This window comes from Haemaphysalis longicornis, unplaced genomic scaffold, assembly GCF_048455015.1.
Source record: "Haemaphysalis longicornis isolate Haplotype H1 unplaced genomic scaffold, Haemaphysalis longicornis Haplotype H1 scaffold_10, whole genome shotgun sequence".
NCBI lineage: Eukaryota > Metazoa > Arthropoda > Arachnida > Ixodida > Ixodidae > Haemaphysalis > Haemaphysalis longicornis.
The window spans coordinates 70,318,655-70,338,603 of record NW_027526204.1 but is presented as its reverse complement, the minus strand read 5'-3'; the positions used below and the strand labels follow the sequence as shown (position 1 = coordinate 70,338,603).

At 47.6% G+C, this 19,949-nt stretch overlaps 2 protein-coding genes across 2 annotated transcripts in view; one reads left to right on the top strand and one right to left on the bottom strand.

Moving 5' to 3' along the window:
• Uqcr-c1 (Ubiquinol-cytochrome c reductase core protein 1) overlaps positions 1–17,481 on the bottom strand; it is a 37,985-nt gene extending 20,504 nt beyond the window's left edge. Inside the window, exons 1-6 of the mRNA XM_077689801.1 lie at positions 17,376–17,481; positions 11,984–12,205; positions 9,877–10,006; positions 8,822–9,020; positions 4,082–4,161; positions 395–510 (exon numbers count right to left, since the gene is read on the bottom strand). Coding sequence (XP_077545927.1) covers positions 395–510; positions 4,082–4,161; positions 8,822–9,020; positions 9,877–10,006; positions 11,984–12,205; positions 17,376–17,441 — 813 coding nt within the window. The 5' untranslated portion in view covers positions 17,442–17,481. The remainder of the gene's footprint in view (positions 1–394; positions 511–4,081; positions 4,162–8,821; positions 9,021–9,876; positions 10,007–11,983; positions 12,206–17,375) is intronic.
• Positions 17,482–17,752: 271 nt separating this feature from the next.
• LOC144158722 (uncharacterized) overlaps positions 17,753–19,949 on the top strand; it is a 32,785-nt gene continuing 30,588 nt past the window's right edge. The window contains exon 1 of the mRNA XM_077689802.1: positions 17,753–18,173. Coding sequence (XP_077545928.1) covers positions 17,989–18,173 — 185 coding nt within the window. The 5' untranslated portion in view covers positions 17,753–17,988. The remainder of the gene's footprint in view (positions 18,174–19,949) is intronic.

Here is a 19,949-nt window from a genome sequence, read left to right as displayed (position 1 = left end):
TACAGCTGCTTCTCGGCACCTGCATTTGGCAACGCATAGTGCAGAACCAGACACCGGCAAGCTACTTTACATAAACACCGCTTTTAGAGACGCCGATTTCCCACAAAACATTCACAGAGACAACAGACTCAGTGACGACAGACCGACGACAGAGAGGCGACAGACGACAAAGAAAAAATATGTTCGAACAAAATTTAACCGAAAAAGTTGTTCAATTGGTAGTTCAATTGTAGTTCAGTAGTACAATTACCCAGTCCGAAGGTTGACCGCGCCTTCAGAGGACGTTGACCTTAGCCAGAAAGTTATGCAGGATTGAGCACTACGTGGGACACATATGTAGGACACCCTTTCCCTGCCCTCACAAGTGACAACGTGTGAAGAAGAGGGCACGCACCTCGCTGCCGGTGAAGCGGCACGGCAGGTCGACGGGGGGCACCTGGGCTTCATAGTTGGTCTTCACCGAGCCAAAGTGTTGCTGGGCCAGCTTCACCAGCTCGTCGTGCTTCACCCCTGCGGCCACCACAAGAGGAAGAGGGAAAATGAACGTGGTTTCTTGCAAATGAATGCCGCTTCTTTTTGCGTTCTCATTTTAGGTGCAGAGCACCTTAGGACCGCACAATGTCCGTCCGCGTCCGTACGCACAGCAGTTACAATTGCAAAAAATCACATTGGCACTGGCACGATTCGAGCCTGTGTCTGGTAGACCAGACAGAGTTAGTGTCAGTCGTCTTACCCACTGGGCTACGACCGTGAGTTAGTAACCGAGAGTCAAACAGCTTACTCCCAATGTTCGTCCGCGTCTGTACGTGCGCACACTCGCCATCAAGCGATTTAGGGAATAATCAAGGTTCAAATACGGCTCAAATAGAATGACGGTCGGGGCGAAAATCGGATGTCACTCGGGGCGCAACTTGGATGTCATTTCGAGTCCCCGTACTCCGCACCCTCGTCCTGAACTGAGAAAACCGCCCGCTTGACTCCTCTCATTAAATAAAGTTTATTCTCTCTCTCTCTCACTCGCCATCATCCACAGAGTGGAGATGCTACCATTTTTGCTTTTTTCCAACTTGTAACAATCTCACAATTACTTAGGAATGTTAAATTACCCTAGTTTTCTTTCCTGTATAATTTTCGTTTTTTTTCTTTTTTGCCGTTCTGTTGTCGAGTAGCTTGTGTTGCCTACAATGTATTCTATTTTTTGTTTTTCGCCACTACTGTCTGCTGCTTCAAATAGATTTTTTTATGTTCACTAACACAGGAGGCCCCGATTCAGTCTCCGGCTGTGGGCCCTCCTTCTGTATACAAAAATTTTGTAATTTATCAATTGCCTAATAAAATGCTTTCCGGCTCTGACTCTGAAAAGTGCGGAAAGAGACGAAAAACATGCGTTTCTTTTCTCTGGCTCCTTCGAGAAGATGTAACACGGGTGCAAGATGCACTTAAAGAGGCCATGAAGACAAAACGCAAGTTTGTGTTATTCGAAAGATTTTGTCTGAATGCAAACGATGCTTTATTCACTGAGAGATTAATTAATTTAAGTTAAAATTTTTATTTTCCTGCTAAATTGTGCATTTTCGGTCTGCAAGGACATCACAGGACCAACCGCTCCGCAGCCGATTGGGAACACGGCCGGACTGGAGGAGCGGCGGGTGAGCACTTCCTTGGTTACCGTTAGTGAACCTAGATGGCGCCACCATGCCGTGGCAAGCTGTTTTCTGCCTTTGGTTTGTGTTTTGACCGTACTTTAAACATAGCTAGTTTTCGTTCGGGGAGAAAATAATCTTTTTGTGAAACAAAGTGCTCGCTCGACAAATATGGCCATGTAAGACACTGTTGCTTGCGTCAATCGGCCAGTGTCATCTGAGACAACCCCAAAGCCCCGTAATCCTGTGCAGCTAAACCAAGCATAGTGCGCGCAGTACCAACAGCAGTACACATCGGTACTTCTATGTTTACGTCTGCTTTCATAACTTCCACGGTTTGTCCCACGATCCTTACTGCTTTAAAAAGAATGCGCCCTAAATTTATGCGCAAATATCTCGTTCGGCAAGCTTATAAGATCTTCCTAATTTGCGTTTGCTTTTTTCCGCCCTCCGCCAATCGCAGAGCTGGCTGGTATGACATCATAGGTTCTGTTGCGGGAAATGAGCTAGTGGGTCGCACGGCCATTCCCTTTTTCCTAATTATACAGCTTATTTGAGCAATGTTTACGTTAAAAGTGCTGTCAGCATGATTCTGACGAGGCAATCCTCTGAATGAACTAAACTTGCATTTTGTCTTGGTGGCCCCTTTAACTCTTTCGCTACCGCGCCTATCAAAATCGATCAATTTGATCGATACTTTTGGGAGCGCCTTTTCATAGCGTTCCAGGCGTTTCTCGAACAAGTAAAGCTGTTCGGAGTTAGATCAGAAAATGGCCTTTCAAAAGCAGTTTTGTTTTCATTTTTGCAACGGAAACGTGATTTTTGACACGCTTTTGAATCACCTGGGTATGGAAAAGGGGCGTGGTCATCGCGCGTCACGGCTACCAACGAAGAATGCGTGCAACTCGTAATTACTCTGCACCAGCGCTTGTTTTTTGCTATCAGGGCGTGAATGGGGAACTAGCGAACGATTTTCAATCGTCAGGTTCGCGCTCTGACAGTAATAATCCCAGAAATCGGCTGAAAATGTCAAGCAGTGGCTGGTTGCAAAGCTACTTTATGATTTTAGGCAGTTTTATTGCCTTTTCGCAAGTTGTCCTAAGTACTCTGGTAGTTCTACTTACCCCAGAACCATTCGCAAACAGTTTACAACAGTTTCGGTTTCGTTTCTGCATCGCGAAATTCATATTTAGCGCTACTACGCAGTTACCCAACTTCAAGGCTACCTGCCATGGCGCCTGAAGCGTCCGCGACTGATCCTCGAACAAAGCACGGCGCTCCTGATTTCCCCCCACCCTAACCCGATTTCTGCGATAAGAACTTCAGATGCAAGTCAAAAGGTCACACCCAGTCGCCAGATATCTGTTCCGCCGAGGACAGCGCTTCAAACTGGTCTTAGACTGCCAGCTGTTCGCCTTCCAGTTTCGTTTCCATGCAAGGGTATATCCGGGTGTCTAATGTTGCTGCTTAGTTGAACTGTCTATTCGGACGGAGTCTCTGATAAGTTTTTGTACTGTTTCATTTGAAAAATGTTAGGTGGCGCTGCAAAGAGGAGGCTCGTTGTGCTGATCTTTTTCAGCGCGCAGCTGCTACTCGGCCAAAGATCGCAGGGCACGATTCTAGCTCATCGTACCTCATTTTTGCGAGCAAGGCTACAATTGCGAGTAAGAAGATGATAATAAAGCTCAGCTTTATGTTTTGAGAGATAACTGACCGTGAACGACAACAAGCATCAGCCACGGCGTTCCGTTTTCAGCTTCATGCATGTTTTTTTCCGCATCAAGTGCTTGTCCCAAATATTGTGCTCGCTGTAAATGCAAAGTCAGCCATTGACAAGATGTTTTTATGTTATGTGGGGGCAAATTGGTGCCTCTGATAACGTCAAACCGCCAGATTTATTCCAGGGAACCACCCGAAATTGCACATTTTGAATTAGAGGTTGGGCTTCACCGCACGACACGAGCACCGTGCATGCTAACATTTTTTTTTTATATCTGAAAAACTGTTCCGCGCAAGTCGACAATTTCTTTAGGGTGTGTTTTTGAAATGTTTCCCTACAAAATGTATATTCTAATTTTTTTCTACTACCGGTGGTTTGATATACACAACTCCTTTTTTATCATTTTTTTCGACAACTGGACAAAAATTTTGATTTTGATATTTTTTTTCACAACTATGATATACGAAAACCTTTAAAAAACTGGTGTTATTGGAAAGGCCGTTAAATATTCTGCATTTTGTGCTCCTGCAATTAGTGCCTAACCAATTTTTTACCAGAAAAAAAAATGTTTTCTTGGACCCCTAAAAATTGGTCAATTTTCTGCGGTAGCGAAAGAGTTAAAGTTCGTGTCCTAATGACAAGAGTAAGGTGTGGAATGAAAACAGACGGAGCGCAGAGGAAGAGAACAATTCAGGGAGCAAGGAATGCGGAAACCTACCCCCAGCTCCTGCAATGACGATGCGAGGTGCCTTGTAGTGCAGACTGATGTAGTCGATGAGATCCTGCCTCTGAATGCTCCTGTGAAACAGAGAAGAAAGAGGGGGAAGGGGGAGGGGGGGGGCGTGAAGAGACCATCCCACACTCGCTCACTTCGACATGACAAGCACGCAATTCCTCCAGGTTCCCACAATGAACCATACAATCTAAAAACACCTTCCCGTTCCCGGCCTATTTTTTTCCTTTTCTTTTTCTTCTTTCCTCCAAAACACATTTCAACCTAAATGTGGATGGCAATCAGGAAAAGAGGCAACTAAACACTATGTATCGATCTACTATGATTTCCCTCAGAAAAGTCCCATAGATTTACACGGACTATTAGGCTTTGTGTGAATAGTCATGTTTTAGATCGAAGCGAATTCGAAGCGAAAAGTCCTTGGGGTCGAACACTTTCGAAGCGAATTCGAATAGTAGTCAGGTGTCACTGAGCTTCCAGGCCTGGCGAGATCTTCATAAAAAAGTTCTGTATCGGGTTGGCACGCGTGGATGCATTGACCATGTGACTTGACTAACTGAAGCCACTAATGTCCACTGAAGTTTAAGTGCAGAGTACAACCAGCAGCTCCTTACTGCACACGTGCCACACGGTAACCAAATTTTTATGTTACCATTTCATTGTTTGAAAGAGTCAAATGGGAGCCTTGACTACTTTGACGAACGTGTGTGCGTATAATGGCTACGACAACACTCCAAATGTGGCTTAGCTTGTCTTGGCTCCACACGTAGTCAAGATGTAGGCCCGATGTCAATGGCACTGCGACTTGCCTAACGAAACCAAAACTCCTCATAGTACTTGAATGCAGTTTTGATATTCAATCACCCCGAAAAATTCGGGAATTTTAAATTCGGGTTGAAGAGACTTCGAATATTCGCACAAAACTACCGACAATCCCATCCATGTATAAAACAAATAAGATGAAGAATATCCATCCCCAGTCTGCAGCTGATAAATCCCATTCTACCTCAGGGGCTGTCATCAAAACGTTCTGTCAGCCTTTGCTAAAGGCAATACAGTCGAACCCCGCTACAACGAACGCCGCTTCAACGAAATTTCCGCTTCAACGAAATATTTCCAATTCCCCGTCAGCCAGCCATAGAAGTCCATGCAACAAAGTCCTCGCCACAACGAACCATTTGTCAGGCTTGCTTTCGCTTCAACGAAATTTTCAATGATTTGGGCTGGGTTTGAACAATTATTTTACAATAAAATAAGCATAGCGCCAGCTTTATGTAACTTTTTATACATTCAGGACCCTTAGTTTCACCGAAAACATGCGCGGTGCGACCACACCGCCAAAAAAAAAAAAAAAAAAACACTCATAGGCGGACGCCATTGTTTGATGGTGATAACGATGTGGCTGGCCGTCTTTACATGAGGCGCAGGCCCGGTTCACCAAGCCGGAGCTACAGCCAATCCGTATCCAGTTGAAATCGCACAAATGTGCTCCGCTGCTGGCGCGGCGCCGTCATGTATGCGTTGTGAGCAGCTGTCCTTGCCGTTTTCCGTCTACCATTCTTCATAGCCAAGAGCAAAAATCATGTTTGCATGTTTGGTCTTGAAGCCAAGTCATCCTATCTTAGTCATGAGCGCGCAGTTGTGTTAAAGGGGTCCTGAAATACCTTCCGCCGATGCGTGGATGTGCATGTAACCAAATAAAGCAATGTATTAGCAATCTCCTCCCGAAAGAATTTTGTTGAAGCGATGAGTATTAGCTGAGAAATCGTAAATCAAAAACCGCGCATTATCGTCGCGCCGCGTTTCCTCCTCCTTTCAACTTACTCTCCGCTGTTGACGCCGAGCGAGCCTTCCCTCCCATGATGCTGCGCTCCTCGGCGGTGACGTACTTCCGCTATTGCGCTGCTCACACGGCCGTCTGCTACTGGCAAGCTTTGTTGACACCATGAATCCCGCACACCGCTCAAGGCTGGAAAAGCGAACGAAAAATCTGGCCCCATGTGTGCGGCGGCCTGGCCTTGCCCCTTCGCGGTGTACGTTGCTGAAGTTCATATCGGCGGCGCGTGACTTTTTATCGGCGGCGAACTCGCAGCCGCACGGGGAGGATCCTGCGCTCGCTCCCTTGGATGCACAGCGCACTGTTCATCCAAAAAGCGCCGTATCAGATGTGGCCCCGCTGGTGCCGGGTCTTATTTTGTGGCCGTGGTAATTCCTGCCAGCGGCATGTGAAAAAGACATTTTAAACCGATGCAGAACCCGTGCACAAAACGCCAGTTCAGCTTGGGGCGGCGCGTGGTGGAGAGCGGCAACGTTGGCAAAACATGCTCCGCCACGGCTCTGAGCTTCCTCGCGCTGGAGCGAGCACCATTTCTTTGACAATATCAAACATAGGTTGTCCTGGCAACAAGGCACCAACCGCTCTAGAAGTCAGTTACGGTTGCGTGATCCCGGTTCAGCTTGGTGCCCCACCTCGCGGCATATGGGCACTGCAGGCATACTACTCACTCCCATTTGGAAGTGCGAGATGCGTTTGGCATTACAGGAGGCGATGGTGAGTGTGTTGTGGACGCCTTTGTTTCGCGATGAAATGCGACGTTGTGCTTCTGCGGGTGGATAGTGCTTCCCATGGTCTGGATTATCTTTCTCAAGCGGCGTACGACTGAACCTCGCATGGGGTATGTGCAGTGTGCGTGGCTAAAAGCCATCTCGGCTTGTGCGCCAGAGTTAAGTGACTTGCTGTTCGTCCCCGCAAACCGCGCGCGAGGTGAGTGCCGAATTTACGAGGGGTAGGAGGAGGCAACCCATCGTCTGTCAATCGCGGTTCGGACTTGCAACGCATGTTGTGACGTTGTGTTCGTTCGAAACGCATCTCTGGATTGTTTGGAAGTTGAATAAAATGTATGCGTCAAACCCGGGCATTCGGCTCAGGGCGTTCTCTGCGATTGCAAGAAAGAAGTGCCACGGGGCTTCAACGCTTTCTTTATGGAACGTACTCAAGTACGAGAATATTCATGTCGTGTCATGGCCCTGTTGCATTCAATACAAACGGTTAAGCGTTTATTTACACTTGTTTCGTTTGTCGTAAAATGTCCAAGCACTGCGGCACTCCGCTGGCAGATCAGCCGGCGAGCCGACGCTGAGCAGACGACTCATCTCTTTGCCGGAAGTGCGTGAAAAAGCCGCCCAATAGCAGGATGTCTAGCTCATGACGAACATCTGGGAATCGATGATGTAGACATGTGAAGATGGCGGCGTCCAAAAACACGAAGGAAAGGGTGAGAAAAAAGCGACAAACTTTGCAACAAAAGTGTGAGCTTTCCGCTGCGCGTAAAAGAGTAATACTTGGCACAGATGATGTTGACGACCCAATCTAACGATTGCGCTAGTAAATTTAGTGTGCTCAAAACGCCTTTCAGGGCCCCTTTAAATGCAAGCGCGCGCGTCTAACCTGCCAAGGTCAGTAGCTGCCGCGCGTGTCAGATGATAAGATAACGGCACTGCTCCTGCTACAAGTGAGAGGGGGGCTTCCAACGGCCTAGCAGCTATCTGCAAGTAATCAGCTCGGTGGACACGCCTTGTTGTACAGCAATACGTTTTGCGCCTGCATTTCTTCACCCCAGTCCGCAACGCGTTCTTCGCGTGCAGTGAAAGAACGGATAACCATTGGTATGTTTGTTATCCGAATAAACATGACGTTATTGCGCGTCACTCCTTTTTCTAAACATTGTATTATGCTGCCAATGATGCGGAAGCATACGGGGCTATTTTTCTGGCCTTTCCGTGGTGTGTTGCGGCAGATTTCACCTCAACGAATTTTCGCTTCAACGAAATTTTTCGCACGTCCCGTCAATTTCGTTGTAGCGGGATTCGACTGTACCCCTCTACCCCACACCGCCTCCCCTTCCAAAACATCTGCAAGACACAGTGACTTTGAATGTCATCTCAATTATACCCGTTAGGTTCTCCAGTGGGGGAATCGCGATTTGGACAGATTTGGGAGGATTTAAATGTCTGTGTGGTTGGCTGAGTAGGTTGGGGTGCGGTCGCGGTACGAGCCAAGGCCACAAAAGGGGGAGGACGGTAAGAATGATGGGAACGAAAATGATGATGAAAAGGTGGAGGAGGGTGATGATGATGTTCACATTGTTGATAAGGAAAATGAGGAGGATGAAAGAGTTGTGGTTATAATGATGATAAAATGATAGGAGGAGTCTGACTAAAAAAGGGGAGGTGGCAAATGATGGGGATGAAGATGATGAAAAGGGTGATGATGATGTGCATGTTGGTGATAAAGAAAATAAGGACAAGGACGAAAGAGGGTTGCGTTTATGATGATGATGATACGAGGAGTCTGACTAAAAGGTGCAGCAGGATGAGGATGATAATGATGAAAACATAACGAGAAGGTGAAGAAGGGTGATGATTAAATGGACAACGGTGATGAGGAGGAAAAATAAATGATAAGGAGTCGGATTAAGAGGCAGAAGACAAGGACGATAAGGAGGAGGAGGAGGAGAAGGATGAGAACAGGAAGTTTTAGCATAGCAGCTAGCGTACGCTTTGCCAGCGACGGTGGGTACTGGGATGGGCTGGGCATGTGCGCATTTGTTCCAATGCGGAACCGTCCACCCTCTCTCTAATGGTGGTGGTGGTGGTGGTGGTGGTGGTGGTGATGATGATGCTGATGATGATAAGGAGGAGGAGGAGGACACTGCCGTCACTCACTTGATGTTCTCGGTGGGGCCCAGGATGGTGAGCCCCAGGGAGGTGCCCTGGTAGGCGACGGAGTGAAGGTGGTCGAAGACCACCTCCTGCAGGTTGGTCTCCACCTCCTGCATCTCGCGCAGGATCACCCCCCGCTCGCGCTCGATCTCCGCCTCCCCAAACTTGCTGTTCTGCAGAATGTCAGCCAGGATCTCCACCGCTGCGTTGCCAGGCAGAGAGGAAAAGACCACCCGAGCTCAGGCATCAACTGTTCATTTTGCTGGGGGATTAAAAATATTTTTGTGCAGGCAGTCCCCAGAAAGGATTACAGTAGAATCGCAATGCTGCAAATCTCGTGGGACGGCGAAAAATATTTGTATCATGCGAAATTCGTATGAACCAGCCAAGACTAAGAAAGTTAGCACTAAAAAAAAGTTTTAGTTTATTTTTTTCTTACTTTCACGTGAAGAAATCCGTGATTTTTTTCTGCTTTTTTTGTAAACCTCCATGTTGCCAGGCAGTCCTTCCTTCGCACTTTCTTCGCAAGTAAAACTTCACGCTCGTCTCCTCACTCGCGGTGCCCAAGCTTACTACACGCCGCAACAAATAAGGCATGAACCGCATGGCGCGTTCACGTGCAATCTTTTCACACCCACGTCGACGGTTGTGCGCTTGTGGAAGCTTCTGCCTCGGTTAGAAAATGACGCGCGACGCGTGTGGCTGTGGGAGGCGCCTGACGATTTGTGCCAATGGAAAGGCGCACGCCTCACGACAGCAGTTTTGAAGCGCTCGAGACAGCTAGCCCGCTCCACTGAAGATGTTTAGGCTTACCACCACGGCAGATTTTGATGGGTGCTTTCACTAGCGGTGCGGATGAAGTTTTGCTCCTGTGAAGGCCCCTTTCACTTTCGTGTTTTGCCGGTTCCCATAAAAGAGGGATCAACCACAATTTTTGGCCACCTGGGGATCTTTAACATGCGCTAAAATCTTGAACACGCGGGCGTTCTTGCTTTTTGACAAGCGGCCACGTCCTCGTGCTCCAGCTACCAGTAGTTGCTCCTTGCAGCCCTGCTTACCCCTGGGCATGTCCTTGGAGAGACACTTGGCATAGTAGACGGTCTGCTCCCGCGACGTGTACGCGTTCAGGTGGGCGCCCATGTTCTCCACCTCCAGCTCGAGGTCCATCTGCGACCGCTTGGCTGTGCCCTGCACCCCAATCAAGGGACAAGTTACGTGCGGTACGTAACCAAGCTACGTAACCCTTCTGGTTGCGACAAACTGGATGGAGAACGAAAAAGAAAAATGCCCGCTTTAATTGTTTCTCCCTAAACACACAAACCATCGTTTGCTGTCTAAAAAAAGCCATATGAGGTTCAAAAGGCGTTGGTCTTTCACTTCACGCAACAAGTCAATCAGCCATTAGTGCCCCTTGAAGAGCTGTGACTACTATCCGGCAACCACAAGTGCATCTACAAATACGCCGTTTGGGCTACTTCACCTAGGTGCACGGCTTTCAGCATGGTTGATGCATAACAAACTTTGTACACCGCCATTGTGAAGCACCCAGAAACTTCTGCACTTTAGCCAACTAAGTGAAACTGGAAATAAATTGCGTGACTGTCTGTTGGTTTCGCACGTATCGCAGCAGCAATCAGGGGCTGTGGCCACGAAAGAATTACGCACGATGCTTTAATTAAACTTTCTCAGAATGTGAAGGCGAAAGACTAGTTGGGGGGGCCTTCTATTAATCTCCTGCTGAACTTCTCGTGTCAAACTTTGTGGCTGCGCCCTTCAATACCAAATCAACCCTTCGACAGCACCCTCCGAAGCTTGTTCCACTCGCATGCCATCGCCAGGAGTCCCCTGTTCGACTCCATTGGTACCTCCACCTCTCAAGGAGGCTTGTAATGCAGCAGCAGCAGCAGCCCCATCCTCCTTTGGCGCAGCCATTTCCCTTTCCAATGCGCTCAGTGTTGCCCTTTCTCAGAGCCCTCCTAATAACCCTCCTCCTGCACTGCTGCTTCTATTTTGTTGTCACACGACCCCCAGCTCACGCTCCTCAGCTTGCGCCCTTTCCTGGTGCACTATCCCCGCCTTCCACTACTGGGCTCACATAACTACAACATTTTTCAGGCCACCTATTTTCAGTTAAAACGGTAGGTTGTGCACGTAGGTACATCATTAAAAGGATAACCAGTGCAAAACAACAAAACACATTGGGAGCTTGCTAGTTAAAACACTGCGCTAAATTGACATTGAGCTCTTAGTGAGACTGCAAGAAAAAGAGGTGACCATAACAACTATCAAGAATTGAGCACAGATAGTGTTTTGTGTGGCAATTTGGAATGTCTTTCTTTCTATGTCTATGTTCCCAATGTTTTTCTGATAGGGTCGGAAAATGAAGGCCAGTTGAAAATGCGCTTTTGTAATGTGTTTATATTGTGTTCCGCCATCCTTCGTCTTCGTCAACGTCAATTTAGCGAAGGGTTTTATAGCAAGTGGAAGGGTACAAAAAGGCAAAGCGCCGATTCACAGCAGAAATATTCAACTGAACGCAGTGCCTTTTTACAGCAAGCATCCAGCCAAAAGAAAACAGGGGCTACAGACGATTACAATTAGCACAACAGCCCACGCACAGATTTTCCCTTGCACCCCACGACACACGTGCTCCAACAATAGAGATCTGAACCTTTCGCCTTAAAGGGACCCTGCAACACTTTCAATAAATGCTTTCACTCTTTCCTTCGCATCTGGAAGCACTGCGAAAGCTATGGTTATCGCCAGCACGGAGCACCACTGCGTGATTTGCTTGTCACGGCAAAAACACCTTCCGTTTCTGCTTTGCTTCTGTAGCTTTCTTGTTAAAGCGGCAGTCAAATGCGTTCATTGCTGCAAATGAAGGAAAACCGGCCAACAGCCACTACATGGCCTTAATGACGCAATTCGAGCGGTCGAAGAACGCCAAGACCAAGGAAGAGAGAAAAACCTTTTGAGCGAGTTTCCAAGTTACCTGATGGGCAAATTGGGCATAGAGCCCTCATTTTTGGCCGAGGCACTTTGCAACCCTTTAATCCAAGTACTGGGTGTGTTGGATGACTACGTTCTGCAAGCATTTAAGATTTTATAGAGATGCTGAAAAAAAAAAAGTGTTTCAGGATCCCTTCAAAAATGGCCGCCACTTGCCTTGAAGGCCATGTGCTCGAGGAAGTGGGCGACGCCGTTGTTCTTCTCGCTCTCGTACCGGCTGCCGGCGTCAATCCAGACGCCCACGGTGCACGTCGGGTTGCCCGCGTCCTCCGTGGCCACCCGCAGTCCATTGTCCAGAGTGGTCACCACTGTCTCGGGCACGTTGAGCAGTGCCTGGCTGAGCCGGGTCGACGCCAGCTGGTGAGCGCGCCGAGCGACCTGCGACCCCAAAACACGAGCGGCTTTGTGGTTAAAGGAGCACTGAAACCAAAAATTTATGCTCCTTTTTTATTGATTTTATCAATGCTTAACGGCCTGGTGAACCCGAAGCAGCACTTGAGCGCGCAATAATTAATTACACTGAATGGCCTGAAAATCGCCCGCTTTGGTTTCCTGCACTTCTAGCCCGGAGGGCACGCGTGACAGAACCCCGGAATGACCACACTGTTTTGTGCTGACGTCAAAACACTGCTACGTGACTTTTTTTTCCCTCTCACGGAGTGATGTCACGCTGATGTCCATTGGCTGCGCACCGCTCCGCGTGCTGTTCCGTCAGCGCGATAAATCAGATCAAACTGAAACGTGTTCCCCGCGTCGCAGGCCGCTCATATTTCAGCCAGGGTATTCTGTTGTGCAAAAGAAGCAAACTCTGTAATAACATTAATAGCAAAAATTGGTGTCGGTACTCCTTTAAGGGGGCACGTGGGTCTTCGGGACCGAAAAATTGCCCAAAAACAGCATTTGTTTGGTATCACTTTTCTCTCGATTTGCACAGCTTTTCCTCCGAAAATTCTGTACGTGGAAGAGTACGACGTACCTATAAAAGCCATAGAGGCCCGATTTCAACAAATCAATAACAATTTTCCCACAATTCCCCACTTTTTCGACACGAGTGGTATCGCGGTGAAATGAAATTCTCAAGAGGAACATCCCAGCATGTAGTGCAGCCAGGAAGATCATTTATTTTGCAATGTGAAGCTGAATGTTCAAACCACCCCATAAGGGAAGCAGATCTTACATTTTGTGCTTCAGTGGTTGTTTAATTAGCATTACATTCAGTCGGTTAGCAGGAGTACTTCAAACCTAGAAGTTAAAATTGATGTAAACGTGTATGTGATTGCAAAAAAAAAAAAAAAAAACCTGCTTCCCACATTTCATTCTCCACAACTTCTGGTATCTATTCATGCCTTGCTGGTAATGTTTTGTTGAATAGTTTTTTTTTTCCTATGTTCTCAAGAACAATCAAGGAAAATATTTAACTCAGAAACTAATTACCTCACATCAAAACTAATTAGATATTTGAAATCAGATAAAAAACTGAACAAGCCCATGAAGGAGCCATGAAGACAAAATACAACTTTGGTTTATTAGAAAGGCTGCTTTGTCCGGATAAAAAGGATACCAATTTCGTTGCAAACTTCCAAAAAATAATGGAGATATTAAAGAAAACGTGTGGAGCTGTGGCGACTCGCTAGCAGTCTTAGGCAGTAACTAGTTACTAGTAACGCGTTACCGGTAACTAGTTACTTTTTTCAGTAACTCGTAACTGTAACTAGTTACTTTTAAGTTAGAGGAACTTGTAACTGTAACGATAATTATTGTTACAGTTACTTTGTTTCTATAAAAAAAAATATCCAACAGCAACACTCATTAATGACCGTTGTACAGTTTGCGCGTTTTACTTTTTCGTCCTTTCCCCCAGAGAACCTTCGTCTACTTCATCTATGCCAGCTCACTCCCTTTGCATAGGTGAAAAAGATCTGAACTTGAAATGTTTAGGCGTGCACGTGGTGTTCTACGTGGTCCACTCAGGGCTCGAAGTTTCTAAGCTGCAGTATTTTCCTCAGCAGCGCGACATCGCTCTCACCCATACCCTGCGACACGCGCCTAAGCACACGTGGATGCATGTTGACGCCCCTCGCCACATCTGGAGTGCAGTGAACAGGAATAGAAAAATCGATTTTGTAGAATTCAAATTTGGCGCCCTTCCAAGACCGCCTCATAGTCTTTACAATGGCAGAAAGAAGGCGCCAGGAGTCCGCTAGAAGTAGGAGTTCCTGTATAAACATCCCCCTCGCGAGGGGCACGATCAAATGCAGAGCATTTCCTGGGGCGCACGACGTTAAGTAGTTTGCGTTACGTCAATGTAGTTGCACTTGTGGCAACTGCTGACGAGAGAGCGCTCGTCAGCAGTAATTTGAATGTGTCAACAATATAAGGCGCGTTCATAGAGTCCCATTCTGTGTCGGCTTTGTGGCGCAGTCGGTAGAGCACCATACACATTGCGCTCCGCCCGCAAGGTCGAGGGATCGAAACCTGGCGCCGGATAGTATTTTCTTTTATATAGTGTAGGGGGAGGGGTGCGGACAAGGACGGTGCGGACTACGACGGGACAATGCGGGTGACATCGTGAGTTACTGAAATGCTCTGCATTTAAAACAAAGGCTAAACGGAATACAAAGGCGAACAGGAAAACAAACACCCACAAACGTCGCACAACGCACTGAAACCTCTGCACCTTCGCCAAAGCCTGGAAAACTCCGGTCAGGGCGTCTCTTTCTCATTAGCGACGTGCAGCCCCGTTTGCAGGGTCATAAAACGCCGCGGGGAGTCTCTCGGCGGCCTCGCACTCGTCCAGCCCTAAGCGCAATGTAGAGTGTTCGATTCAGTGTCGCACTTGCGACCATTGTGCGAGATCCCTGGCCGTATTTGGGACCATGCATTTGGGACCTGTGGTCTAGAAGAGGCTTCATAGAGCTGTCAACAGTGCTCGAACGAGGTCGAGGAAGTAATAAATTTCATGCCCCTCCACACATACGACGACCCCAACAATCGTGGCCCCCGATTGCCCTCACACCAGCCAGTATCTTGGCCGGCAGACGTCTGACCACACTGCCACTGCACGAAGAAATGCTCTAGGAAAGCCTCGCGACTTCGTTTAGAAGGCTGTGGCCGAAACGAAAACAGTAGCTACATCTGCGCCTGAAGGTTGGGTGCAAGGAATACTTGGGCGAGCTTCGTTCGGCCTACGCCTCAAAGCAAACGAAGGGAGGGGTTCCTGGGATCGGCGACGTGACTGCTGTGGAAGGCTGGGATTGTGAAAGCAGTGTTTTCCGGTCGAGACGGCAAAATCCGCCTTTGTGAGGGGGGAGGAGGAGGAGGGGGGAAACAGCAAAGCGTTCATTTCAGTCTCTATTCCCTTTGGAAATATCTTGTCTCATTCCGGGGATGGGGGTGGCTGGGGGCTGGTGCGGGAGAACGACTCCAAGGGCCCACGGACAAACGTCGCCTCGGCAACGGCTCAAATTGGTCCCCGTCTCCGACCACAAGTACGAAATAAAAAGTTAACGAAGCGCTTCCAAAAACACTTCGACAACCGAAGTACTCCCACGTCCGTTTCCCCTTTCCTCCAAGGGCCTTCCGTCGATCCGCCACCTCCGCCCCCCCTTTCCCCCTTTCTCTCACCACGCGGGGCGGTCAAGCGACAGCATTGTAGGCGAAAATAAGTTCAGTTGACATTGAAAGATTGTTTCAGCTGTGTCGTCCTGCAGCTCTGTATGGTATAAGTTCGGCTTTTAAAAACAACTAATTCTATGCTACAATGATGTCTGCAAATAAATTTCTTGCAGCGAGAGTGTAGCGACAAAATAATAAAGTTCCTTATGATGGATAGCAACACCTCGTAATAAAAAAATGAGGCGTACACAACGATTGTTGGTTTGGGCATGAAAGTGCATCACTTAAGGTTCCCCTCGTGTAGGCTTTACTAGGTGTAATTTTTACTACCTGCATGCCTTCTTGCGTTTTTATTAAATAAGCCAAATCTTTTTAGCTATTACATAGTTTTATACAGTAACGGAAAAGTAACGACGTTACTTTTTTGCAGTAACTGTAACTGTAACAGGTACTTTTTTGGGTTAGGTAACTGTAACTGTAACACTGTTACTTTTTTTCGGTAACGTGCCCATGACTGCTCGCTAGCCAGTTTCTAGCAACTTTTCTATGACGTCACAGAATCTTGTTTGGGCGATTGACGGCAGCCGAACTGATCAATCGCCAGAACACATGACTGGACGATCGTAGTGGGGGGCCGCTAGTTCCGTTTGATCGAATCACTCGAATGCTAACGTGCACCTAACCCCCTGAAAATTTTGTTTTTATTGCTGGCCCATATGACGTCACTCGTGCCGATAACACGTCACTGTGGTGCAAAAGTCCTCAAGTATATTTCTTGCGTTTTTCTCGGTTAAAAAACATCTTTCGTGGACGGAATGAAGCTGAGTGAGGTACTGAACTCTAACTCTTTAAAGTTAAACAAAGTTGTATTTTTTCTTCATGGACCCTTTAAGACACGGGTGAAAGTGAACGTGGCATTTCACAAGCGCAGGTCTGATATCCAGCCAGAGTACGCAACCTTTTAAAGCGAAGCTATTTATGCCTCCCTGACGTTAACAAAAAATCCCATGTGCGATCGCCTCAACCAACAGCCTTTCAAAAAACAAATAGAACCTCTAGCAAACCTTAAAACGAAATAAGTATTATCTAAACAGAAATCAACGTCTGTGGTCAAGCAATTGAAAACTCCCATCAGCGATCACCTCAACAAATCACCCAGCGATCCTAAAAGTAAATCAGCGTTTTCTAAAAAGAAATCAGTCTCCGGACAAGTAGCCTGGCAACTGCCCTCAAAATTCTGAGTTCTTAACAGTTAGCAGGCGCTCCTGCGGTGTGCTGTACAGCCGTTTGCTTCGACTTCCTGCTGTTCTTTACCAGCAAGCAACGGTAAACTTGAAGGTCAACTGTATCCCCACACAAATCCGTCATAGACGCAGCAATGAACTCGTTCGCGACCTTTTTACACAGTTCAACGCTAAGTTTCTAGGTCCGTTTCCGAGCAAAAGTCTCCCACACGAACTCACGGAACAACCATTGGCCGAATGCTTCACAGCAGAAGGCCCCCAAAAGTTCCTCTGGTGCTTTAAGGCAACCAAAGCCAGGAATTTGCGCCAAATGTGCCTACAAGCACGAACTAAGTGACAGTTCATTCATGCTCTTCGGTCTGACCTAGCTTCTAGGGCAGCGCGTGTACCGGCGCCCGGCAACACGCTGAAGCATCAGTTAATGGACGGCGCACGAGCCTTGGAGCTACTTCAGCCACAGAAGGCACCTGTGACAGCAATTCCACAATCGCGCTGACAGAACATCGGCACAGGGCAAACCTAAAGCGGTCACAGAAGGTCAACCTGGCTTCCACATTGCACGAGCCGCCTCCAACCTCACCTCCTCTGGCTCGCTATCAGGCACGCTTAAAGAAGTATTCTACCCGAACGTGCGCTGCGTTAAACAACTACCTTTAAGATTAAGAACTTTGATAGTTGAGACAACTTACGGGCGACTTCTTGGCCGCATTTCGAAGAAGAATCGCGGTACCCTTGAGCAGCCTCGAGGTCGCCATTTTTTGCCGAGTGCTCTCGCCCCGACCGGAACTTGCGAATCTGCCGGAAATTCAAAACTCTTCAGGACAAATTACCCCCATTCCTGTCGCCCTGCTAACACAGAAGCGAAGCAGTATGAGCGCCACTTCAAAGGTAATTTCGACTTCTTGTTACTACCAATCCAGTTAATACAAAAAGTAATAAATGAAAACAAATACTATAATAATATAAATATTACGATTATAAACAATATATTAGAGAGAAAATGCACAGAAACTGTGATATTTTGTAAACTTTCATTGTTCACGCGTCAGTTGAGCAGGCTACCCTGAGCGAGACATGTGACGGGGTTTCGGAGGGGGATGGGCGCAGCCCGCCGTCGGAAACAACAACGTCGTTGCAGCGCAGAATTCACCTTCTCTGACGCACGTACTCGCTGTTTATCTTTGCGAAACAGCTTCTAAGCATTGATCGTCGGGGTCGCCCTGTCGGCGCCGTCGTTCGAGTCGGTGCGGGCGCGGCGGTCGCCTTGTTTTTGTGCGCACGCCGGGAGCAGACGACGACGATATGTCGGCCTCGGCTCCTCCGTTGACGACCATCGGCTCACCGGACGTCTCGTCGTTCCCGCCGTCTTACAGCGAAGCGACCCGGCAACACGCGTCCCTGGGCGGTGGACTGAGCTTCGTGGACTTCTTGCCTTATTGCATCAGCTCGGGGGGACTTTTCAGCACGCCGACATTCGAGCAGTTCAGGTATACGCGCGCGGCTTTGTGGGTCGCCTTTAGCGCGTGCGCTCCGACGTCCTTGGGGGTAATGTTCTGCTATTTTGCGACACGTTAAGGAAAAAACACGCTGTTCGTGATTGCGAGGGAAGTGGTGTCGAAGTTTAATGGCTGAATCATGCACAGGCACTCTGTTTCAGACGCGCAATTTACACGGGAATCTTTAAGAAATTACGATTGCCTGGATGCGAGGCAACACATTTCGACGGCCTGTGACGTACGGGAATCAAGTTTCACTGGGCGGTCGCAAGTCCGCGTCCTTGGTGCGTAGTCTAGTAGCGGATATGTTTACACCATCAGTGGCAAAGTCAAAGGGCGTGCTGGAGGAAAAAGGGGGGTACGTACTCGTCTCCATGGCCGGGAGGTCATCTCAGCTGAAAAGCACGTGAACCGTCTCAGCACTTGCTTTATTTTTGAACCACTAAGCATATACGGGAAAAAGTTCGCAAATATTTTACCCTATGTGTATGAATAATTAATGTCTGCACTCTGAGGTGGCACATCTAGTAAACTAACGTTGCACCCGTGTGTCAAAAAGAAAAGAACATCCAGCCGCCGTGCACATATATGCAAAAAAAAAAAGAGTGGTATAGGTTCAATTGCTTCGATCATGGTTCGATTGTACATGGTACATGATTGTACATGGTCCATCATGGTTCGATTGTACAATTTTGTATGTCACACACAATCCAAAAAGAGTGCAGGCGTAATTTGGACACCAGTATGTGCAACGGCACTCAAACACCCAACACGCTGTGTAGTATGACCATAACAAGACAAAGTTTCCAGGCAGAACGATTGTGTGTGATACATTCCACCTTTTGTTACACGACGGAACCACCGGTGCCTTAGTGCATTTAATCATTTAACGGTACACGGTGCAGCATGGTGATACTTGACACAGGCACCCGTCATCTTCCGTACGCGGTTTAGTCACTATACCGTGCCCCTGTTTTCTCACTCATCTAGATGCGGGTTCGATTACAACCGGAGACTCCACCGAAAGTTCTTTTCTAGCTGTCCAACTCGTTTTTTGAGGTGAACGGCAGAGAGACAGGGGCAAAATATCAACATTTACATATCCCAAGAAAGATGTCATGTCTAGAAAAACCTGCCTGTCTTGAGAACAAGATTCATGTGCTCTGGACTGAAGCGGTGACATCTTCAAGTACTACCAGGTTTAAAATAGCTTACGCTTGAGCACACCTCAACTTTAGATACCGTATTTTCTGGTCCGTAAGTCGCACCCCCCTCAAAACTGCAGTTTTTCAGAGAAAAAAAAAACGTTATAAGTCACAAAGGTGTATAAGATGCACCAGTGTACAAAACGCATTTGTTAATCAGGTAAACTCATAGAGGATCAGTTCGTCAGAAAGTGCAGCGAAAGTACACATGGTTGCAGCGGCCGCCTCCTCTGAACGCATCCCCCGGAAAGCAGTGCTAGACACATGCATCTACCGTCCAAAGTGCACCGGTGGATGAGACGCACCAACGAAAATTTCAGAAAAAAGTCGCGACTTATACACAGGAAAATACGGTACTTCAATGTTAAAATGCAGAGCAAAAGCTGAGATAACATTACTCAATGTTCCAAGCTCTGTTTTTATCGATTTTTCTTTTTCTAGCCCAGTGCAGCCTACAATGTTTTTGAGGAGGAACGGGAAATCTGAAGCAGCGGCAAGAAACAGAGGGGGAAAGGACTAGGCAGACCTATTAATGGGGCCGCATGTACCCCGACACAGGTTA